The 22,997-nt window shown below is 38.4% G+C and overlaps 3 protein-coding genes across 3 annotated transcripts; 2 read left to right on the top strand and 1 right to left on the bottom strand.

The window, feature by feature from the left end:
- Positions 1–55: 55 nt before the first annotated feature.
- On the bottom strand, positions 56–12,479 carry LOC117907189 (argininosuccinate lyase, chloroplastic). The gene is made up of 7 exons (XM_034820632.1): positions 12,103–12,479; positions 11,398–11,661; positions 6,470–6,586; positions 5,783–5,931; positions 1,980–2,271; positions 1,542–1,706; positions 56–760 (listed from the first exon to the last, which is right to left on the bottom strand). The coding sequence occupies exons 1-7, from the start codon at positions 12,427–12,429 to the stop codon at positions 497–499; spliced, it is 1,578 nt and encodes a 525-aa protein (XP_034676523.1). The 5' UTR covers positions 12,430–12,479; the 3' UTR covers positions 56–496.
- A 2,042-nt stretch (positions 12,480–14,521) lies between these two features.
- On the top strand, positions 14,522–18,557 carry LOC117907086. Its single transcript, XM_034820457.1, has 3 exons — positions 14,522–14,659; positions 15,461–16,052; positions 17,937–18,557. The coding sequence occupies exons 2-3, from the start codon at positions 15,587–15,589 to the stop codon at positions 17,984–17,986; spliced, it is 516 nt and encodes a 171-aa protein (XP_034676348.1). The 5' UTR covers positions 14,522–14,659; positions 15,461–15,586; the 3' UTR covers positions 17,987–18,557.
- A 559-nt stretch (positions 18,558–19,116) lies between these two features.
- LOC117907007 (protein NETWORKED 2A) lies at positions 19,117–22,873 on the top strand. The gene is made up of 2 exons (XM_034820320.1): positions 19,117–19,434; positions 19,743–22,873. The coding sequence occupies exons 1-2, from the start codon at positions 19,341–19,343 to the stop codon at positions 22,718–22,720; spliced, it is 3,072 nt and encodes a 1,023-aa protein (XP_034676211.1). The 5' UTR covers positions 19,117–19,340; the 3' UTR covers positions 22,721–22,873.
- Positions 22,874–22,997: the final 124 nt, after the last annotated feature.

Raw genomic sequence — 22,997 nt, forward strand, 5'->3', positions numbered from 1 at the left:
TGTCTTATTTGACTGATAAACCCCAATGGTGTTATATCATTGTATAGTCAAAATCTTGAAAACTATATCCCAATTCATTATAGGTCTCCTTGGAGGATGAAGTCAAACATTTTCCATTTTTTTTTTTTTTTTAAAGAAAAAAAATCTCCAATCTACAAAACCAACACCACCTCAACACAAATACTACAAACCCAATTAAACAGTGGCAAACTACAAATGGAAATGTCACAAAATGTTATGCCAGCTGAGGTTGTTTTGAGAACTCTCAGATTAAAATAAGCTTTAATTTCATAACAGCAGTTCTTCGTTGTTTGTTTTTTGATCAGCACCAACAGCAGTTCTTTCCTTGTAATAGCAATATTTCAGTTTCCTGAGCATTACAACATCACTGCCAAGTTCTTTGGTGCCCTCCGCTGTGCCCATTAAAAGTTATTGTGAAGGTTTCTCAAATGTAACAAGCATTCCCCTTCAACGTACTGATCTCTGGCACCATTCACTATTTATGTCCAGCTGTGTTGATTTGAAGCTTAGTAACCCAGAAGTCAAGTTGTTCTGCAACACATTCTGAACCTGTGGAACCATATGAGCAGAATTTCTTTACTGCGTTTTCTACTCCGAGGAACTCGTATACATCCTCGTCAAACACTGGATTTACGCTTCTCAATTCATCAAGACTCAGGTCCTGGAGTTGGCAATTTTTTGAGACACACAAGGCAACAGACTTTCCAACTATGTCATGAGAAGTTCTGAAGGGTATTCCCTGAAGAAAAGTACACAACAGATAATTTAGTAAACATTTTCATAAAATGAATGAGAGTGAGAGTAGAGAATAGTTTAATAGACATTTCCATAACATGAATGTGAGAGAGAGTTGATTTGTAGAACATGTGGAACAAACTATGAACTACAACCTCCTGGCAAAAACTAAGTAGGTTGCTGCCTATGTTGGTTTTAGGTCATGTCAAATCCTATAAACCACACCTTTGCTAAAACTAAGGAGCTCTGTTGCTGCCAAAAAGAACTATGACTACCATTGGAAGTGTCTAATGCAACACTTAAATCACATGGATGTGTAACATTACTGCTTATATATACTAGTGTCTCCATTCAGGATCATCCCCCCTTGATATTATCCTTTTTGCTCCCAGGTTTCCTGACATTATATCCATGGCAGCTTCTTGTTTCACCAAAATGGAAGATTTAAGTGGTTGGAAGAGGACAGATATCAAAGCAATACACATTTATTAGCCATTAATCGAGAAAGCTGACAGCACCATCCACACGCACACTGTTGCTAAACAGATTTTTGCAGGTGGTAGTCAGCTTTATCCTCCTGTGCTCACTTGTGGCAACCAATCCTTTGGTTGGTTTTTAACATACAATCATTTTTACATGACTAGTATGTATTTAGACCCGCAGGATTAATACTAGAGGTGCTGCTTGTATAGGCATGTTGATAACTTAATAACTTAAGAAATATAAATGTCCTTCTGACAGGTGAAAAAGAAAATAGATCGAAGATTTCTAAGAAAATGACTTACCTTCTTCACGAGATAGTCTGCAAGTGTTGTGGCATCAAGATGACCAGCAGGTAATGCTTTTTTTATTTTCTCACGATTAAAGGTAATGTTCTGTGCAAACTCAGCACACACTTCAAGCATCCCTATTATTGTCTTAGTGCTGTCAAATGTAGGTTCTTTATCTTCCTGTTGCAAGATAAAACAACTTCCATGATTAAAATAAAAAGGTTGAGATCCCAAAAAACACAGGAAAAGGAAGCTCAGCAAATGCATAGATCCTGATATAAACCGCGATGAACAACATAAACAGTGTGCTGGATGTAAGACCATAGATAGTTGTTCTGATATGTAAGAATCTATAGGCTGAAATAGATCCAAGTCTCAACCCACCCTCACAACCCCCCAAACCTCTACAATTGGTTTTCCTATTATCACTGGCTGAACATATGGAAGTTTTACCTGCAAATCACGATTATAGGCATGTGGAAGGCCCTTGCACAATACGAGAAGTGTAACCAGATCTCCTACAACTCTAGCAGATTTTCCACGAACCAGTTCCATGGGATCTGGGTTTTTCTTCTGAGGCATTATGCTACTTCCGGTTGAAACAGAGTCGCTTGGGGTGAGAAATCCAAATTCCTCTGAAGCCCACAATACCCATTCTTCACCAAGCCGAGAAAGATGAATGGCTGTGATGGAATTAGCAGAAAGAAACTCCAACACAAAATCTCGGTCTGAAACTGCATCAATGCTAATAATGAAATGTAACCAATTATTCAAGAAATCCAGATTGTGGAGAATGCAAAAGCAAATAACAGATATAGAAGCAAACAGAATGGCAGCAATTCCCTCTTCCCAACTATAATTTAAATAATACCATATGCAAAGGATCAAAAACCACTATTTGTGGGTGATTCCATGGGGCAGATCAACATAACTGTAGACCAAGGGAATTATTATTATTTCTTTTCTCACACTACAAGACAGTGAGTAGTTCAATTTACTTGCCAAAAACAAATAAGTAAACAAAATAAAGGCAGTGAATAATTTGGTAATGCCTATCTTCCCAGATGATGTTGCTATAAACCTAATTTATTATTTCTTTTGTCACAGTAAAGATGGTGAATCATTTGATGAATGCTGCTTACCTAAAATGGTATGTTAATCTCTACCATCAAAACTAATCGTCTCAAGGCAACTCTAAACCGGAAAGGAAGGTGAGAGATCCTTCCAAAAAAGCTCTACCTTTAAGGCTACACAAGAAGATGGCAATTCTGAACTGCAAAGGAAGGTTTGAAAAGGAAGGTGAAGAAGAAGAAGAAAGGATGGTTTGGAAAGGAAGATGATGGGGCAAAGAAGAAGAAGAAGAAGGTGGTTTGGAAAGGAAGCTGAGAGATCAGAAGAAGCAGAAAAAGAAGAAGAATAGGTAGAAAGTGAAGAAAAAGGAGGAGGCAACTCTGAAGGGGCAGAGAAGAAGGCAACTTTGAAGGTTTGGCAAGCCCTACTTTTAAGGCTACACAAGAAGAAGGCAACTCAAAAGGTTTTTTGGGTGATTGACATGATGGCTAGCTTTTTACCTCTCTAGGTTTTTCTTTCTTTTTGCAACCTTGTTTTGGCTCTCTTTGTATATTGCCCGTATACGTAGGGTGCACCCCCTGTTTTGGCATTTTATCAATTCAATTTTGTCTTCGTCTATCAAAAGAAAACAGGCTTGACAAGAAGAAGAAGCCCTAGTTTTAAGGCTACACAAGAAGAAGTCAAAACCCTAATTTTAAAGGTTTGGTAAGGAGGAAGAAGAAGAAGATGAAGAAAAGCACTCCCGACTTTTAAAGGAAAATAATAAGGCAACTCTAAAAGCTCTACTTTAAAAGCTCCACAAGAAGAAGGCAACTCTGTAGGTTTAGAGGATATAAAGCCATCAAAAAGCTTTCCTTCTAAAAGTCTCCAGTATGATACCTAGCCAAAGTTGAGAAGATGAAGAGGAGACTAGATAACTAAAATCAGTGAGGATATTGTGCCTGCTAAAAGTCTCTAGCATGATGTGAGAAGAAGAAGAAAGATATAATGCCCCTTCTAAATCTCCCTTCTAAAAGTCTCTAGCATGATACCTAACCAGAGGTGAGAAGAAGAAATCAATGAAGACATAGTGCCTTCTTAAGGGCTTTAGCATGATAGCTCCCCTTTTAGGTAAGAAATCTGTCCACTGATTAGCCTCTCTCGAACTAAGATATATTGGGAGCGAAGATGGTGGTGAGATCTGTAGCTTTTCTGAACATGCGCAGCTGAAACACCAAGGAGAAACTACCTTGTTTGAACCACTCAACCACTCTCAAAGCAATGCTTAAACAAGGAAATCCCTCAAAGTGACACTTCTTTTAAGCGTTTCAAGACAAGCAAGATTCATCCTTTAATAGACAAACTCAATTAGCTGTCTTAAAGAAAGGAGAGACTGGTATATCAAGGAGGATATAGTGCCTTCTAAAAGTCTCCAGAATGATAAGCTCCACTTTTTGTTAAGAAATTCTTACACTGATTAACCTCTCTCAACCTAAGATATATAGGGAGCCAAGACTGTTGTAACAATCTGTAGCTTTTCTGTACACTGAGGAAACTACCCCGTCTGAACCGCTTAACCACTCCCAAAGCATTGCTTGCACTAGAAAATCCCTCAAAGCCAAAGTGACACTTCTTTTAAGCCTTTGCATACTGCCAATATTTCTGCTTAATAGCCAAAACAAATCAGCTGTCTTAAACAAAGCAAGAGAATGGTATTGTCTTGTGCACCCTAAATAAACCTCCAATCCTCAATTGGTCAGGGGTTATCAAGAGAAGATACATCAAGGTAAAGCTTAATGCTCCCTGCCATATGTGGCTGTTAGGATAAGTGTGAAGAATCCCCATGGTAAAAGGTACTAGGAAGAGCAAATTGAGACCTGATCACCCAGTACAAGATTTGAGACAATTTTTTTTTTTGATAGATAAAGGGAATTATATTAAATGGAAAGAGGAAGCACCAAAAAGCGCCCTCTAAGTATACAGGGAGTATACAAAAGTAGCCCAAAGGCTCGAAACCAAGGGAGGAAGAAATAACTAACACATCACCTACCCTTACTTAGAGCCTAGTCACTCAAAAAAGCTAACAAGAGAAGAAAGGCTCAAAACTATAAACACCATAACCCAAGACCAAAAATTACATACAAAATAATATTTCAGTCTTTGAAGCGAAAGCTTCTCATTCCCAAAAGCTAACAAATTCCTTTCCTTCCAAACTAACCAAAATATACATAAGGGGGTCATTTGCCAAGCCTTTTTACGGGTTTTCCCCACAAACGCTCCATGTCACCCAAGGAGAGTTTCCTTCATTGAACCAGAGAGAACCCAAGCCACACGAGAAAAAAAGATTCCACAAGGCCCGCGTCTTTACACAATGAAGTAAAAGGTGATCCATCGTCTCTACTTCAAAAAGGCATAGAAAACACCTATTTGCCAAAGAGTACCCCCTCCTCTGGAGTTGCTCCAAAGTTAAGATTTTACCCCAAGAAGCCTCCCAAGCAAAGAATGCTACCTTAGGAGGCACATTTGCCCTCCAAATACTACCACAAGGGAACAAAGAAGAGCCTCCGGGCTCTAGAATAGAATAAAGCAACTTGATTGAGAAAGCTCCACTCTTAGATGTTGTCCACACCATTTTATCCTTGTCCTCCCTTTGAGACAAATTGTTTCTTTGAGTACCCCTCTTTCTTTTTCTTCTTTCAATAATTGCTCCTTGTATTTCTCTTTCTTCTTAATCCTTATCATCTATGAACACTCTCTCAACTCAACTAATGCAAAAACAAGTGCTACTGAGTTAAGTCAATGCACCAGTACATGGTGATGCTTCCATAGACTTCCACTATTCATGAGAAGTATGACAAATGGTTATGGAATAACCCCCCCTATTGTGCACAATGAGACCCCAAAGATCATGAGTTGATCAAAGCCGATGAGCTAGTTAATGAGTTTAATAATTCCAAGAGTGAACCTTCTCACAGTCCCCTGCACAGTACATTCCAGAGAAGTAGATTTAGATAGTCATAAATAACCAAAGTGACAAATCAATTTGAAAATCATCACCAGCTTGAACTGGCTTGCTCATTGTCACTGAAAAGCATTAAAATTCATACTATAGTCACCAGTAGAAAATGACACCAATCTGCATGATGTTGCAACAGAAATTACAATGTCACTGTTTTCTAAGTCCCAAGAATCATTTCAATGCATACCTGTTTCTCATGGGAGCATTGAATCCTAAATCATGCGAAGTCATAAACCTATCAATGGGAAGGCCAGTGCCAGCCAATGCACATGCACCTAGGGGGCAGAAATTCAGCCTCTGTCTGCAATCCAGTAGACGACCAGCATCACGATCAAGCTACAAGACAACATATTATGGGAAGACTCACTTTTCAGGAAAAATGAGAAATACAGCATGTTTTTAAACCAGAAAAATTCTTGTCCAGTAAATAGACATCCCCCTCTTTAAACCCTAATAGGTAACAAATCAGTTCAGCATATCATGCATGAGAGCCACATAAATACGGTGTGCAGCTGCTTTTGTTGGAGACTGAAATTAAATATAGACGTTGATATTAGATATAGTGGGGTTAGGAATCACAAACCCACACCAATAAAATATAAAAGCTGATATTAGCTGTAGAAGCTGACACTAGAAATAAATTACATTAATACCTCATCCTACTGTGCTTTGTATCAGAAACTGACCTTTTCCCCCCATATTTCAAGCCCTTGTATAGACAAAATGTTAAAATTTATGCCAGGATCAACTAGCAGCAATAAACACAATGACAGGCATAGCCTGCCTGCCATCATCTCTTTGCTTAGCCTAAGTCAAAACACATACAAACATTCCACAAAAACACATGATTGTGAACAAATGAATTAATTCAAACCTGCTCAACATACGCTAAGAGAAGATGCTGCAGCAAAATTGGTTGTGCCCTTTGTAGGTGTGTATAACCAGGAACAATCAAGTTCTCATTCTTCATAGCCAAGGTAACTAATGCAACCTGTAGAGAACATAAAACAATATATTAATATCAAAAGATCATAAAGCATTTATCTGTCAAAACCTCATTTTAAAAAATTCATGTACCCAAAAAGAGCAACTTTTTTTTTTTTTTAGATAAACGTACAAGGATATATTAGATAAAGGGTGCTTGAAAGGCGACCCTGAGCATACAGGGAGTCTACAAGTGTCACCTAAAAACAGGAAACAAAAGGGACAAGCACTCACCGACCCTCAATAAGAACCCAATCAGTCCACAAAGTTAAACAAAGTTAAAGGGCCTACAACTATAGAAGATTTAGCCTAGGAAAAGAGATTACAAACAAATGAATTTTTCAATCTTTGAATCGACAGGACCTCATTATAAAAAACTATCCTATTTCTTTCCTTCCAAAATAAGCAAAGAGGAGCTGCCCGCCAAACCTTTCTATGTTTCTTGTCCTTAAAAGAAACATACCAGCCTAAGAGAGTGTCTCTAACTGTAAACGGAAGGACCCAATTAACACCAAATAAAGAAAACACAAGATCCCACAAAACCTTCGCCTTAGAACAATGAACAAGAATGTGATTTATCGTCTTCTCTTCAGCACAACACAATGAACATCTGTTAACTAAAATCCAGTCCCTCCTCTTAAGTCGATCTTGAGTAAGAACCTTCCCCCATGAAGCTTCCCAAGCAAAAAAACTCACCTTTGTAGGAACATACGGACTCCAAATAACATTCCATGGAAATGGGACTGCACAGCTATAAACAAGAGAATTATAAAGGGACTTTACAGTGAAAATCTCATTTTTCATCTCTTTCCACACCATCCTATCCTCCACATCAGCATTTAGCCTCTTTCCTTGAATGGACGAAAGGAATCTCTCCACCTCCCAATCATTGAAAGGTCTAAGGAAGCGGGGAGTCCACCTTCCCTCTTCCCCCATTGAATCCCAATAGTCCACTACCCATGCATATTTAGAAACCGCTAAATCAAACAAGGAGGGAAAGGCCTAGCAAAGGGAAATGTTCCCGCACCAAATATCTTTCCAAAACCTCACCCTTTTTCCATCCCCCACCGAGAATGAAACATTGTTGAGCAGTAACAAACCTTCCTTACTGATTTCCTTCCAAAGCCCCACCCCATAGCCCTCCCTAACCCCGCGAGTACTCCACCCTCCTCTTTCAACCCCATACTTCGTACTAATAATAAGCTTCCAATAGGAATCTCTTTCAACCACAAAACGCCAACTCCATTTGCACAAGAGGGCCCTATTGAGAGTAGAAAGATTTCTAATCCCCAATCCACCCTTCTTTTTATGAGAACAAACAATAACCCACTTTACAAGATGGGGCCTCTTCTCCAACGCTCCCCCTCCCTAAAGAAAATCTCTTTGAATTTTCTCAAGTCTTAATTTAACCACTCTTGGCATACGCAATAAGGACATAAGGTAGATAGGCATGCTTGCCAAAGTGCTCTGAATGAGAGTAATTCTTCCACCTTTAGAAATGAACTGCCTCTTCCACAAGGCAAGTCTCTTCCGCATCCGCTCTTCCACTCCGTCCCAAACCATCACCGACTTATGCGAAGCACCCAAAGGGAGCCCCAAATAAGTGGAAGGGAGAGATCCCACTTTGCAGCCAAGCTCAGCAGCCAATAACTCAGCATTCTCCACTCTACCCACCGGCAAAATTTCACTTTTGTTCAAATTAATACACAGACCAGAAGTGGCTTCAAACCACAGTAATAACCAACTTAAAAAAGCTAATTGCTCTTGGGAATCCTCACAGAAGACCAACGTATCATCAGCGAACAGCAGGTGCGAAACTTGGATCCCAACGCCTTCCTTTCCCCTTATCCTGCAGCCTGATAGAAAACCCCCTCTCACTGCTCTGTTAATGAGGCTACTTAAAGCCTCCATTCCTAAAACAAAAAGCTAAGGGAAGAGAGGGTCTCCTTGCCTTAACCCCCTAGTGCTCCGGAAAAAACCGGTTAGAAAACCGTTAACCAGAATAGAAAACGAGGCAGTGGATATGCACCATCTAATCCACCCAGCCTATTTCTCCCCAAAACCCATTTTTTGCATCACTAATGATTACTACTCAAAAACCACATATTTTAGATACTAACTTTCATGTGTTTTACACCTTTTGAGTAGTAATTATGCCTAATTTGCCCAAGTAATACATTACTACCCTTGCAAGTGATACTAATGGTTTTTGTTGAGTTTTGGAGATATTTTAAGGTGATTTTTGAAGCATGGAGTGACAAATGGAAAATGAATGGAGGAGGGTACATAATGTGGTCATGAGGAAGAGGAAATGCACTTGAACCAAGCTTTGAAGCTTAATTGAAGGTGGTGGAGATGGATTAAACATGAAGAAATGAGAGAAGTTGTAAAGAGGAGCCGGAATAGCATAATTGTTGGTTTCGCATGACCATGCGAAATTTTCGCACAGTCATGCGAAATGAGACAGAAGGGAGGTGGCTGCAGCATAAGAGGAAATTTTGAGGAAGTAATTTCGCATGACCATGCGAAATTTTCGCACAGTCATGCGAAACGCTCCAGAAGAACGAAAAGGAAGCTGTTGCATTCTCCACTTCGCACCATCATGCGAGATTGCTAGGGCTCATGCGAAAATTCATTTCCTCCAGCTTCCTTGATGAAGAAGCATCCGGAAGACCTCTAGAATGTTGCCAAGTGTCATTTTTACCTTGGCCTATAAATAGAAACGGGATTAACTCATTGAAAAACTTTTTGATACATTTTCTAATTGTATAACTTTTCATACTTCTTCTCTCTATATAATTCTCCATTTTCCTTCAGTTTCTCTTATTTTCTCGGTAGCCAAACATGTCTTGTGAGATCAAATCTCCAAGCATGAGTGGCTAAATCACGTTTTTCTCGGAGGAGGGAGGATCTAAAGGCGAGATCTATGGTGAATTAGAGAATTGAGCCTGAATTGTAAAGGTAATTAGATCCAATTGATTGATTAATTGAAATTTGGGGATTTTTCTCTTCAAATTGTCTTGAATGATTGCTACAATGCAAGCTAGGTAGATTCATCAAATTCTTAATGCTAGATTTGATGAAATTGAATAGTTGTATTGTGTGAATCATTGGAAGATAGTTTAAGATGAATTGAATTTATGATTCAAATTGATCTCTTGGATTAGATTACCTAATTTTAAGAGAAATTAGATCTAGATCTAAAGCTAAATAAAAAATCGGTTTAGATGAGAATTTAGGTTTTCAATCTAACTTGATGAAAATTAGATCTCAACACCTATTCACCATGGAAATTGCTCTCTAGAAAATCCTAACTCCGAGAATCTCACATCTTATAAATTTTCTTCTCTTTTACACTTCATTTTCAATTCAATTTGAATACATTGCTATCTTGAGATTTTATCATGCAATTTCAAGTAAATTCCATTTGATCACCATCATTTCTCATCATCTCGTTCAAGCCTTAATTACCGAGAATAATCCATCCTTGTGGACGATACCTAAATACCACTATACTACGGTAGTTTGTACTAAAACCATTTTTGATCGGGTACAAATTGCTATAGAATAGTGAATTAGGTTATAAATTTTGTTTTGATCCAATAAACGACAAAAATATGAGCGATCAACTAACCCAAAAAGAGCAACTTAATGCCATCATACACGAATATTATGGTAAAAGTAGGACATGTCTGATCTGTTGAAATCACTACAAGAAAGCTGTAATCTTCTATTAGAAAACAATAATATTAAAGTTGATATTGACTAATTTGCAGCGGGACACAGCCACACAAAGAGGTAGATGAACACATTTTTGGCATATGCAAGAATTACAAAAGCATGTGATTTGCAATTGATTAGATGATACAGAACAATAAGAAGTGCTCTTTTGATATAACGTGAACGCATATAGGCAGGGGGCTATAAAGAAGGGTTTCTAAATAGGACCAAAAATGAAGCATGAAAGTGTCAGAAAAATATTATCAGGTCAATACAGATGCATGGTATTCATTTTTTCTTCCATTAATGAAGATACAGTTAACGCTGTAGTGATTTCAAAGTAAAGTCATCTTTGAAAATTGCGGCTATTATCAACTCTATCAAAGATCAAGGATGGATTCAAGAACCTTCCCCTTAGGAAATCAAATGAACAAACTAAAATACACAAATATTTTAGTGGTGGAGGCATCCTATTATTTTAATTGCACTCATTGTCAATACTGTAAAAGCAAAGGGAGAGGTTTTGAGAACTTCAATGAACTTGGCCCCCCTCAAATCCCTCTTGCATCCCCCATTGTGTTGGTACTGTATACACCAACACAAACTGGTGCACAAACTCAAAGGCCACAAGAGTGAATAGCCTATCACCAGTAGTAGCTAAAGAATGATAAATCAGTGGGGAAATAAATCAAAGCCACCTCAACATTAGATCACAATTAAGAGCATATGGCTGAGTGGCATGTTAAAAAAGCAAAAATGAAAGGAAGAATCCCTACTTGCTCACTTAGGATGATAAACCAGTAATGACATTCAGATTCTCTTGCAAAGAGATGCAACTTAATAGGTGCATTACAACAGAAATCTGTAGCAACAATAATCAGGTAGTCCTATAATCCTACTATTGAACAAAATGAATGAGTTTTCATAATTTTTTCTCGGTGAATAACAACTAATGTCATTGAAGATATCATTACTCATAGATGCAATGAAAGATGAAAATTTGGGAACCATGAGTAAAGAATATCATTGAATTGAATTTGTTTTCTAAAAGAAATATCAAGTTCTAGGAGAAACCCAAACAAAGTGAAATTATAAAACCTGAAGATGTTCGATGTGAGCAACAATGTTATCAATAGCATCACGACACCACAGGCGAAAATCAGTCAAGACTTGATCATTACGACTCCTAGCTGTGTGAAGCTTCTTCGCAGGCTCACCAATCAAATCAGTAAGTGCTGCTTCAATGTTCATGTGCACATCCTCCCTGTCAGTCCTCCACACAAACTCACCATCTTCAATGCGCCTCTCTATCTTATCAAGACCTTGCAAAATACTATCCCTATCACTAACACTGATCAATCCCTACAAAATCAATGCATCAACAGATATTGGATGAGATCATCCTAACGCTATCACTACAATATAGGATACTTTCTCGAGCCCTACAGCGCAGAAATAAATCATTAATACACATGCATTTCAATAATCCCTCTTACTCAGCTGAAAGAGACGAAATTTGGCCTAAGTTTAATACAACTATTTTTTGTTTTTTTCCACCATGAATTAACCAGACAGTTTATAAGACAATTCCGTTCAAAATTCAGAAAATCAAACCCCTAATTCCCTGTTTGGTTTCCAGGAAAAGGAAATACAATGTTTGGTTAACAAAAAACAAAAACAAAGAACCAAATAAAGAAACAATTTCTTCTCTTTTTTTTTTTTTTTGGGCTCAACTCTCATCCGGTTTCTCAGAAATAAACACAATGATGAATAAAACTGATAAGAAAGAAAGGAAAGAGGAACCTGGTGAGCAAGCATTGAGGCATGAGCCCTACTCCCCATAATATCTTGTTTGTAGAGAGCCTTGTCGAAAGAAATGGACTCGGTGAAGCGCTCGACCGCGTCCGTGACGCCCTCTTCGAAGCGTCCGCCCCAAAGCTTTGCCTCCTTGGCCTTCTTCGTAGAAGGATCAGTGGCCGATGTCTTCATGGTTGAAGAGGAGGTGCACCACACCTGCTTGCTTCTATGTTTGAAAGCGACTGAGTTTCTAGGTTTGGGAGTGGTGTTTATTGAGAGGCCAGACGGCGGCGACAGCAGTTGAACTGTAGCAGAAGAAGCTAGCGACTCCATTTGCGATGGCGAGGGTTGGCCACTTCACACTGTGCTTTGGGCTGTAGCCTGTACCAACAATAGGAAAGGGAATATGGCACATAAATGGGTTCGGGTTTGGACTCGGTCGGGTTCATTTGGGCTACATTTATCTTCAATTTGGCCCAATGCCCAGCCCAAAGTAACCCCGTCCGGGCCGCGCCTTCTTGGTCCGTTTCTGTGCCATTCAGGAACCGTTTCTTTTTTTATAAAATAAATATTTAAAAATTGTGACCGAATTATTAAATTTAAAAAATTTGCATTTATAGTATGACTAAAAGCGGCCTCCTTATCTGAATGGATTAACGAATGAAGAGAGGCTAATGAAAATAGGATGAGATATTTTAATACTAAATACATACATGAATACTACAAAACCAATAAGCTAGAAACGGTCCAAAAAAGGGTACCACACCAATAGTCACTTAGCCATCAACAAATAAACCCCACCCACCTCATGGAAGATATCAAGTGAACCTCCGTACACTTGCTTGTTTATTTTGACCATCTTAGATCATTCCCACCAACTTCATCTCATTTCTTTTACATATACTTCTCCAATGAGTCAAATCAAAATCACCAAAACCATGCGCGCAATGGATTGGATTATCACTCACGACTCTTCATCTCAATGCCTTCAACTCATCTACATGTTTATAAGGTGGGCCCGTCCGGAGGTTTCAGGTGTTAACTGATAAATAAAAACTAAATCACAGTCTGTTGTGCCACAGAGGCACCACCATTGTACTATTGGGCTGGTAATTGGTAACGGATGACGTCAGTGTCGTTTCGATATGTATGGATATGAGACACTAATGGATGGTCCCCTATCACCCAAATCATATGCCATGTGCCAGCCATTGATTGGCCCGAACCGGAATGATTTGAGGGAAGAGGATTATGAGTAACACGTCGACCATGGATTGGACAGTTTTTTTTAAAGGGAGGAAATTTGTGGTCCTCCTCCCTCTCCCTTGGATACATCGTGATTCGTTTCTACCCACCAAAACGGGGCCTTGCTCTTATCATCCACGTGGATCATAGATTTATCCCTACCACTCTATTTTATTATGCCTAAATCCTAAATCCTCCACCTAATGGAGGAGTTTAGGAAAATAGTTTTCATGCTATGTTTTTTTTTGTAAAATGTTAATAAAAATAAAATGATTTATACATATTTAAATACTTTAAAAGTGTTAAAAAATATATATTTTTTCAATAAAAACAAGAAAAAAAATATAAATAATTTTTTTTATAAATTTAATTTTCTTTCCCATAATTTTCACTACACAATCAGACATGTTTTATAACTTTTTTTTCTCCTCATTTTTTCTATTAAATTGAAAAATTATAATAAATAAGAAATTTTCTCCCATTATTTTAATTTTTATATTTGAGTTAATATATATTATTATTTATACTTTTTTTATATTCTTCGTACCTATTTCTAATACCCTTCTGATATTATTTTTAAAAATAATTAAATTTTAAAAATTATATTAATTAATTTTAATACTTTCAAAACCCATAGTAGAAAAAAAAATAGGTGGTAAAAATAATAGGTTAAAAATTGTATACCTATAAAAAAAATTATTCAAAATTTCATTTTTTTTTAAAAAAAAATTATCATGATTTTCAAAGGTTCATTTAAAAAATTACATATATTTACAAATACACCAAAACGACAAATCATTAATTGTCAAATAGTCAAAATATTTTCTCTTATAAAAAATTTGTCAGAAAAATTGAAACCATGAAAAAAATAAAAATCAACCAAAACATAAAATTAAATAAAAAAATTGCCAAAGAGTGGTGGCGGCAGTGACTTGTTCCCAACACACACGCAAAGGCGTGGTCATTTATAAGTCCACGTGGTCAATACCTGGCACCTCACACCAGCCAAAGTCTGACCTGGCGTGTAAAATCTTTCTCTAATTGGACTCACTGCAAGTATCTCAACCGTCAAAGCCATTGGCCCACGGGGGTCACACTGCACCCGCCTGTAGGAGATTAGGCCGCTTTCACTTTTCCGAGTAATTTATCATTTTTGTTTGGTGTTAAATAATGGGAGAAAGAAGCTTACAAGTAAGAAAGAACGATCCAGCTCCATTCTTCAAATCTCTCTCTCTAGACTGATGGTTCCTTCTGAGTGTAGAGAGGGAAATTAGGTTTTTGATTTTGAGAAGCAATTTTCTGGGTTTTGACCTTTAAGGTATCCATTGTTTCTTGATTTGAGCCACCGTTTGGACGATTAGCCAAGAATTAGGGTTTTGTTCTTGGTGTCTGGATTTTGGGATTTGGAGATTGTTCCCTGGTTTAAGGGTTGGCTATAAAATGAGCTGTTTTGTGGATTTTTTCGGTTGTGTGATTTGATCAGAAAATTCTGTACGGGTTTAATCGTCGTGGGATGGTTTGCGATTCTTGTTCATACGAGTTTTGAGGGACTTGGTGATTAGTTTATTTATTTATTTTATATTTCATTTTGAAAGGATTTATTTTGGGTAAAGCCGCGTTTTCCTTCCTAGGAAAATTTGGTTTTGGAACAAGCTTGGATTTTCTGGGTCCGTTGGGTAAGTTATGGGGGTGTGAGTTTATTTCCCAATTTTAGGATAAATTTTTTGGAACTCGTTTTGTGATTTTTTATTTCTTTTCTCTGTTTGGTTGACTAGAAAAGCAAGAAACAAACCCGATACGTGATCACCGAGAAAATAATACCCTTACTTAAACTCGGGATATGACCTAGCTGAAGTGAAATTTTGTTTTTTTTTAAAAAACCAAGAGAAAAATTAGATTCAAAACTTCATTCTATTTTCTCTGTTTCTCCATCAATCTATTAAGGTTTGATTTGTTTATTTTTCATTTAAATCTAGAGGTTCTGGTGTTTATAAGTGACGTCTGCGAAAAAATTTTCCTCTTGGTTTCAGTTACTAACATCAGATTCGTAAGTTGAGTTTGCCTTTAGATTTATTTATTTGATTTGATCATTATTTCTTATCAGTGGTTCCTGCTACAGGCAGAAACTACTCATCGAAACGCCTTTGCTTCCGATTATCCGGTCTTAGTCACATCTTAATTATTCGCAAATTTCTGGCCACAAAATTCATTCTGTTCTTATTCAAATCGATATCTGAGTAAGAGTATGTCCGTGTCATTAACCCATCTTTCTTGGTGGTTGTGGAGTGGAAAACACCAAGAGCCCAAAAGACTCTCCAATGGATCTTCTTTAAATTCTTCTCAAGATTCAGGTTTGTGGGAGCCGGATGCTTTGAAATTCCCTTTAGTTAAAGGGGCTAATATGACCTCCGCATCTAGAAGGACCAAGCGCAAATGGCAAAGTCGGGAGGAGCGGAAAATTGATCGGGAATATGATGTTGTTCTTGTGCCATCTGATGCTGGATGTGTTTCTGGTTCAGAATCGGATGACTCGGATTGGTCCATTGGATGGTTGGAGCCTCATGGGCCTGAGTTCCAGTCTGATGATGAATTAGACAGCAGTTTTGCTGTGCTGGTTCCTTGCTATGGTCGTGGTCGCAATGATGTGGTGGAGGATGCAAACAAGAAGATTTTCAGCACCATTGGGAATATCCCAGATGGTTACTCTGCTGGTAAGAGCCATTTTTCCTAACGTTTTCCCTTTGCACTTAATTGTTTACAAGTTGGTTTCCATTTGTTTATCTTCTGGTGGTCTGCATGTGTGCCTCTTTGTAATTGCTTGCTTTGGTATTACATGGTGTTTTGGGATCTTTAACATGGATAATCAAAATGCATCTTCAAAGTTTTTACAAAACTCAATTAGAGTTTATATGGATATTTGTGGGTTATTTGAGATATTTTCTTGGTTTCATGTCATATCTAATTTATTAGAAAATACTAAAATTGCATTGAAAAAGAAGTTGGAATTGGATGATTAAAGGACAAGTAAAATTATCTGGCTCAATTCTATGTGGGAAATGATACTAAATGAATCATTGAATTATCATATGGTAGTTCAACAGGGAGTCTGACCAATTCCTTTGTCTTTTTTCAGCCCTGATTAAAATTTTAAGAGAGTTTTGATCAACCCCTTTGAACACTATTGACATTAAGAATGTTCATAAAATGCGGTTGTTGCTTTCCATACATGATTTTTACCAAGTACACGCTATGATGCAACATCTGGTGTTGAAAGCCTCAATGCATCAAGTTTGAATTTTCTTAACTGAAACAGTGTTTTGGACCTGGACTTAATGGGATTTTTAGACTTTCGACTAATTTGCTCATTGACCGTCAACCCTCCAAACTTGAAAAAAAAGTTGCTTTTTTTGACTTGTCTGTCGGATATTTTACTAACTTGAATTGTTCAATGAGCTAGCAAAAGTCACACAACACCTAATTATGTGCCAATAAAAACAGGGCCTGGTACAGCGCATGGTGTCAAAGTGCATACAAATATTGAAGGATGTTTTTAAAAGGAGTAAAAATACTGAGAGAGAGAGTTTGGTAGTGAAGATCCATTTATAGTTTAATTTCACTCCTTTTTTGGTGAGTCTTTGCTGTGCAAGCTCAACCAGTCTATAAGAGAACAGCCATAGGATATGTGTGGTTTCACCTGTAAGATAGGTTATCTTTGGTGGAGGCAGCTGCGTGATCTCATTAAGGGACTTAAAAGTATTTATTACATTCTTAGTTCTTCAATGAACCAGATATAAATCAGACATTTCCATTTATATTCAGACTACGAGTATTTATTGCATTCTTAGTTGTTGGACAAACCATATTATATCATACATTTCTGTGTCATAACACTGTCATAAACACTATATGCTGAATAAAGGATAAGGTCCTATCATTTTTTTTTGCTTAATATAATGTACATTAAAAGCTCAGAAGTACAGGTATTGGTTGGGATCCTCTCTGAAGACCTTTTCTGTGTAACCATTTACAGAAACTCTTTTATTGCTAATGGTTATCAAACTCATCATTATTTAATTTGCTTATTGCCTTTTTGTATTCATTGTCATTGTGTCATGCATAAGTTTTACCCGTACCTGACTTTATACTGTTCTGCTTAAGTCGGCTTAGGCATTGTTGGTCTTTGCCTGTGCATTGGAAAGTGGTGTTTGTGATTGGATGATTTGTGGGTTATATGTGGTTGATTGTACTGTCATTCTTCTCATGTCAATGTTCAATTCTTGGCCACTTATTTTACCTGCTAGCCAGGTTTTTTCTTTTTCAACTATTGCCCGGTCAATCCCCTATCAAGCAAGTCCTCACTAGAAGATTCTTTTGTGTTTTCACAGCAAAGATAACCATAGTAAACCTAGGACTGTGCTGTTGCCAGGCCATAATAGTGGTTTCTCTTACTCTTGAATGTTCTCTTAATCAAGGCAGTGGATGCTATTCAAAAACTCACACGTATAATAATGGCGTTGAAGAAAGATTAGATTTTCTTATTTGAAATCTTATTACCTGTGCTGAGTTGTTTTTCTATGTTTTGCATTACTTTGTAGAGAATGGGAAGTACATGGAACAGTGGATCTCTTCTCTCCAGAGAAGTTGATACAATCCAGGAGTGTTGATGGTTTGCCATGGCTGTGGCACTGCTGACTTCTGGTATTCTGCCATGTTTAAAATATCCCCTCATCTAAGGGAGGGAAAAAAAAAGGAAGATAGAATTGGAAAGAAACAACTAAAAAAAGAGGGGAAAGAAAACGGAGGACAATCTTCTTTGAGTGCTGCTAGTAATCACGCATGGGGGTCAGAGGAGCAGACCATCGATCTAGAGTGGTCTGGCATGGATATGAGGCCTCCTTGTTTTCCCATTTTGCCATCCAGGACTAAGAAGAGATTATTGTGTAGTTGTCTTTTATTTTATTTTTTTGTTTTTTTAAATTCACATGGCGGTTGGATAGTAAGAAAAAAAAACAAAGGAGGTGTGCGTGTGTGCATGCAAATTCTTTGATGTAAATATGGATGTACATATGAAGTGGTACTTGTAAATAGTATCTATATTTGTGAATAAAATAAAAACTATCTTTCCTGCATGTACGGACGTAAAGCAGGGTATCGTGGGAATGAGCTGGAAGAATGAAATATGTGAACAGAAATACTATAGAGGCTTTGTTTCTGTAGTTTCGATTGCAATGGCTGATATGAAAATAAAACTTGGATTCTAAAGCAGATTTTTGTTTCCATTTTTTTTCTTTTAAATGTAAATTTAGCATGAGCAATTTCTTTTATTAATGAATTAAAATTAACAATTCTAATTTACAAAAAAAAAAACTAAAAAAAACAGAATCATACAACCGGATCTCGGTTTGCAAGGATGGTATTTTTTATGGATTTTAAGTAGAAGTGATGGGAGGGGTCGACTTAACACGGGTGGGGGAGTGGTGGGATGGATGGTGCATGATTGACGATGCGGAGCACATGTCCTCGAACAGAAAGAGGGTGGACGCCTGATTTTGATGGGGTTTGAAGGTGGGTGGCTTGGTGTGAGCTATATATCTAATAATAGAAGGAGACGTGGGGGCATGCCGATTGACAATTGGCAAAGAGAAACCAGATCTAAATATATGTACGCACACGAGGACATGGCCATAACTTAAAACAACAGCAACAGCCCAATAACTGGGTGCCTAATGCCTCCCATGAGTATAAAAAATAAGGGAGGTGGTGATACCGTGATATCTAATCTCCCTTTATAAATGAAATGATGCAGATGGCGAGGACGTGTTCCCCTTATTCAGCTCTTTTTTTTACGTTCATTTTTTGGAAGGTCCAACACCGAGTTCGCCCGAGGTATCCTCCCCTCCATCTCTATTACACTTTGATTCAGAAAGCTGCCTGTCTTTCCTCTCTTTCCAAACTCTTCTCTTCCAATGCCTTCCTTTGTTTTGAGCTGCTGAAGAATTATGTTGCATAGAGCAGCAACCAATGCATATTCATGGTGGTGGGCCAGCCACATCAGGACCAAGCAGTCTAAATGGCTTGAACAAAACCTTCACGGTAATGCTATTCCTTCTCCACCATGCCATAATACTATGATAATGCTGATTTTGGTTCATCTCCTACAATCACCATGTTATGTTCTTTTTACATTTGTTATTAGGTGGTGTGTTCTTTTCATTCCACGATTTTTATGAAATCTATGATGTTCCTCCACATCAATCACCTCTCTCACATTTTTTGTCTCAAAAATTGGTCTTTCCTTTACTTTGGTGATGAAATCTTGTGGAAAACATTACGAACAGGTATAGATTTTGATACATTTTGCATTACATACAAACAACTTGATGAAATTTAGAATATGGCAGATGTGGAAGAAAAGGTGCAATTCATGCTGAAAATCATTGATGATGATGGAGACTCATTCGCTCAGAGGGCAGAAATGTACTACAGGAAGAGGCCAGAGCTAATAAACTTGGTGGAAGAATATTTCCGGGCATACAGAGCAATAGCAGAGAGGTATGATCACCTATCAAGAGAGCTGCAACATGCCAACCGAACTATTGCAACTGTGTACCCTGAAAAGGTTCAGTTTGCCATGGATGATGAAGAAGAAAATGTTCCCAAGGGTAGTGGTGATACCCTCCCTAAAGCTTTGCCTTCTCTTCCAAAATCAACCATCCCTAAAATCCCTAATATTCCAAAGAAAGATTTCCTGGTCCCAACTCCTGCAATCTCAAAAAGAAAACAACTCAAGAAGACTATCAGCTCCATCATAGCTGCAACATGCTCGGGTTTGAGCAAAATTGAGGCACTTGATGAAATCGACAAGCTTCAGAAAGAGATTTTGATGCTACAAACAGAAAAAGAGTTTGTCAAGAGCTCGTATGAACGTGGGGCTGCCAGGTACTGGGAAATTGAAAGCCAGATCACGGAGATGCAATCCAGAGTTTCTGACTTACAAGATGAGTTCGGTATTGGCACAGTCATTGAAGATGATGAGGCTCGCAGTTTGATGTCTACCACTGCTCTCAAATCATGCCAAGGGACCTTGGCTCAATTGCAAGAGAAACAAGAACGCGTAGCTGAAGAGGCAAGAGTGGAGCGCCAGAAGCTCAAGGAAACCCGGGAGAAGCTGCAGGCTCTCAAACATCAATTTCTTCCCAACCAAACACAACAGCCGCAGCACTCTCAGGACCATGAGACTCTCAGCCATCAATTTCTTCCCAACCAAATGGAAGAGTTGGAGCTCTCTACGGAGCAGGAGTCCCCGACCACAAGTGTGGATATGGATTTGGAATTGTTGCGGGAGAAGATCAAGGAACAACTTGAACTGAATTCTAAGACAACTGTCACGGCACCAGACGTGGCAGAGAGGATTGATGAACTTGTAGAGAAGGTCATCACTTTGGAAGCTGCAGTCTCATCTCAGACTGCTTTGGTAAGGAGATTAAGATTGGAGACAGATGAGCTTCAGACACACGTTCAGACTCTGGAAGAGGACAAGGAGACCCTGATTGAGGATTCAGACAAAATGAGCACCAAGCTAATAGAGTTAGAGGAGGAGTTAAGCAGAGTTCAAAGTCTCAACCGGAGTGTGGAAGACCAAAACAAGCACCTCCAAACACATTTTACTGAAGCAAGTTATGCTCTGGACCATCTTTCTGAAAAATTGCAAGGTGTGAAGCTAGTTATGGAGGCCAAGGATATGACTTGGTTTCAAGAAGAGCGAGCTGTTTCGGATATCTTAACAGAAAAAGAGTTCGAAGAACATGAAGATTTGCTTCCCCAGGGTAATGGTTCAGCTCTCTCAGAAGATATCACCCATGAGGAGGGGAAGAAAGATGAGAATCCAGATTACAGTAGTTCTGTCAAAGCTGAAGAAGAAAATTTCACTCAGTACAACCCTGGTAACATTTTAGTGACTTCAGAAAACATGAAAACAGGAAATCAAGAGGAGAAAGGGCATGTTCCAGATCTCAGTCATTCTGCTAAAGCTCCTGATACTCCTGAAAAAGGTGAGGAACTAAAGGAGCAGAAGGAAGATGAGAAGCAAGAATTGGGCTACCCAGTAGACAGCAATTCAGACATTGAGGACCAGGATTTGGGGATGGAGGAAGGAGATCAACCAAATTGGAGGCAGCTGTTCATAAATGGTTTAGAGCACAGAGAAAAGACACTACTGGATGAGTACACCTCAATTCTTCGAAGCTACAAGGAAGTGAAGAAGAAGCTCACTGAGGCAGAGAAGAAAAACCGGGATAGCTTCTTTGAATCAGCACTGCAGATAAGGGAACTGAAGAATGCTAATGCCTTGAAAGACGAAGAGATTCGATCACTACGTCAAAACATCTCCCCACAAACAAATCCAGGTGAAAATTGGGACACCAGTTTGACCGAAGATAAACCCTCACAGCAGGGAGAGGCCCATGCTAGCATAAGCAGAGAAGCCAGCTCCAAGTTTTCTAATATTCCTTCTCTAAATCCAGAACAGCAGTCAGTTACTGGGTCATTAGACAATCAATCCATACAAGGAAAGGAAGAATCAATGGCATCAGGGAGCATGAAGAAGTCGCCTACAAAAAGTGAACAGGGTGAAATCAAGGAAATTCCTGTTGACGAGTCTCTCGCTGTTGTGACCACTGAAGAAAAAATCCGTGCAGACATTGATGATATTCTGGAAGAAAACCTGGAGTTTTGGCTGAGGTTTAGCACCTCGTATCATCAGGTACAAAAATTCCAGACTTCAATCCAGGATCTACAAGCAGAGTTGTTGAAACTGAAGGAAGATAAGAAGAATGAAGGAGGTACAAAGCAGCAGTCTACAAAATCAGATGCCCGCCCAATATACACACACATGAGAGAGATACAAACGGAATTATCATTGTGGTTGGAACACAACGCCTTACTGAAAGAAGAACTGCAGGGTAGATTCTCATCTTTGTGCAACCTTCAAGAAGAGATATCAAGAATCTTGGATGCAGATTCTAATGCACAAGAAGCTGAGCTCAGCTACTATCAGGCTGCAAAGTTTCAAGGTGAACTTCTGAACATGAAACAGGAGAACAAGAAGGTTAAAGAAGAGTTGCAAAAGGGTCTTGATCGTGTAAGAGCACTCCAACTTGAAGTCGAAAGGACACTGTCACAACTGGATGAGGATTTTGAGATATCAAAATCAAAAAGTCATCCTTCCAACTGGAAGAACTCAGTAAATCGGACTCGAATACCATTGCGTTCTTTCCTATTTGGGGTTAAGTTAAAGAAGCAGAAACCATCATTCTTTGCATGCATGAGTCCAACACTGCAGAAACAATACAGTGATCTAACAGCTGGACTCCCACCGTAGATTGACTTTTCCCCTTTCCCCTCCGTCCTTTTTTCTTCTGAACAACACTTTCCACACATGGGATTTTCTTTTCTTGTACCTCACAGTTTCCGATACTTACAAAATTGAATTTGATGGGGAGTTTTTCCATTTAACTTTGATTTCCTTTTAACTGTGGAGCAGATGTTTCTACCAACAAACATCCTTAATACTTTCAATTCTCAGTTTCTATATTTTCTAATAGCAAACAAAGACTTTACTGGAGGAAAGAGGAAGAAGAAAACATTCATAAAGAAAC

Source organism: Vitis riparia, chromosome 18 (assembly GCF_004353265.1).
Source record: "Vitis riparia cultivar Riparia Gloire de Montpellier isolate 1030 chromosome 18, EGFV_Vit.rip_1.0, whole genome shotgun sequence".
In the NCBI taxonomy this organism is placed as follows: domain Eukaryota; kingdom Viridiplantae; phylum Streptophyta; class Magnoliopsida; order Vitales; family Vitaceae; genus Vitis; species Vitis riparia.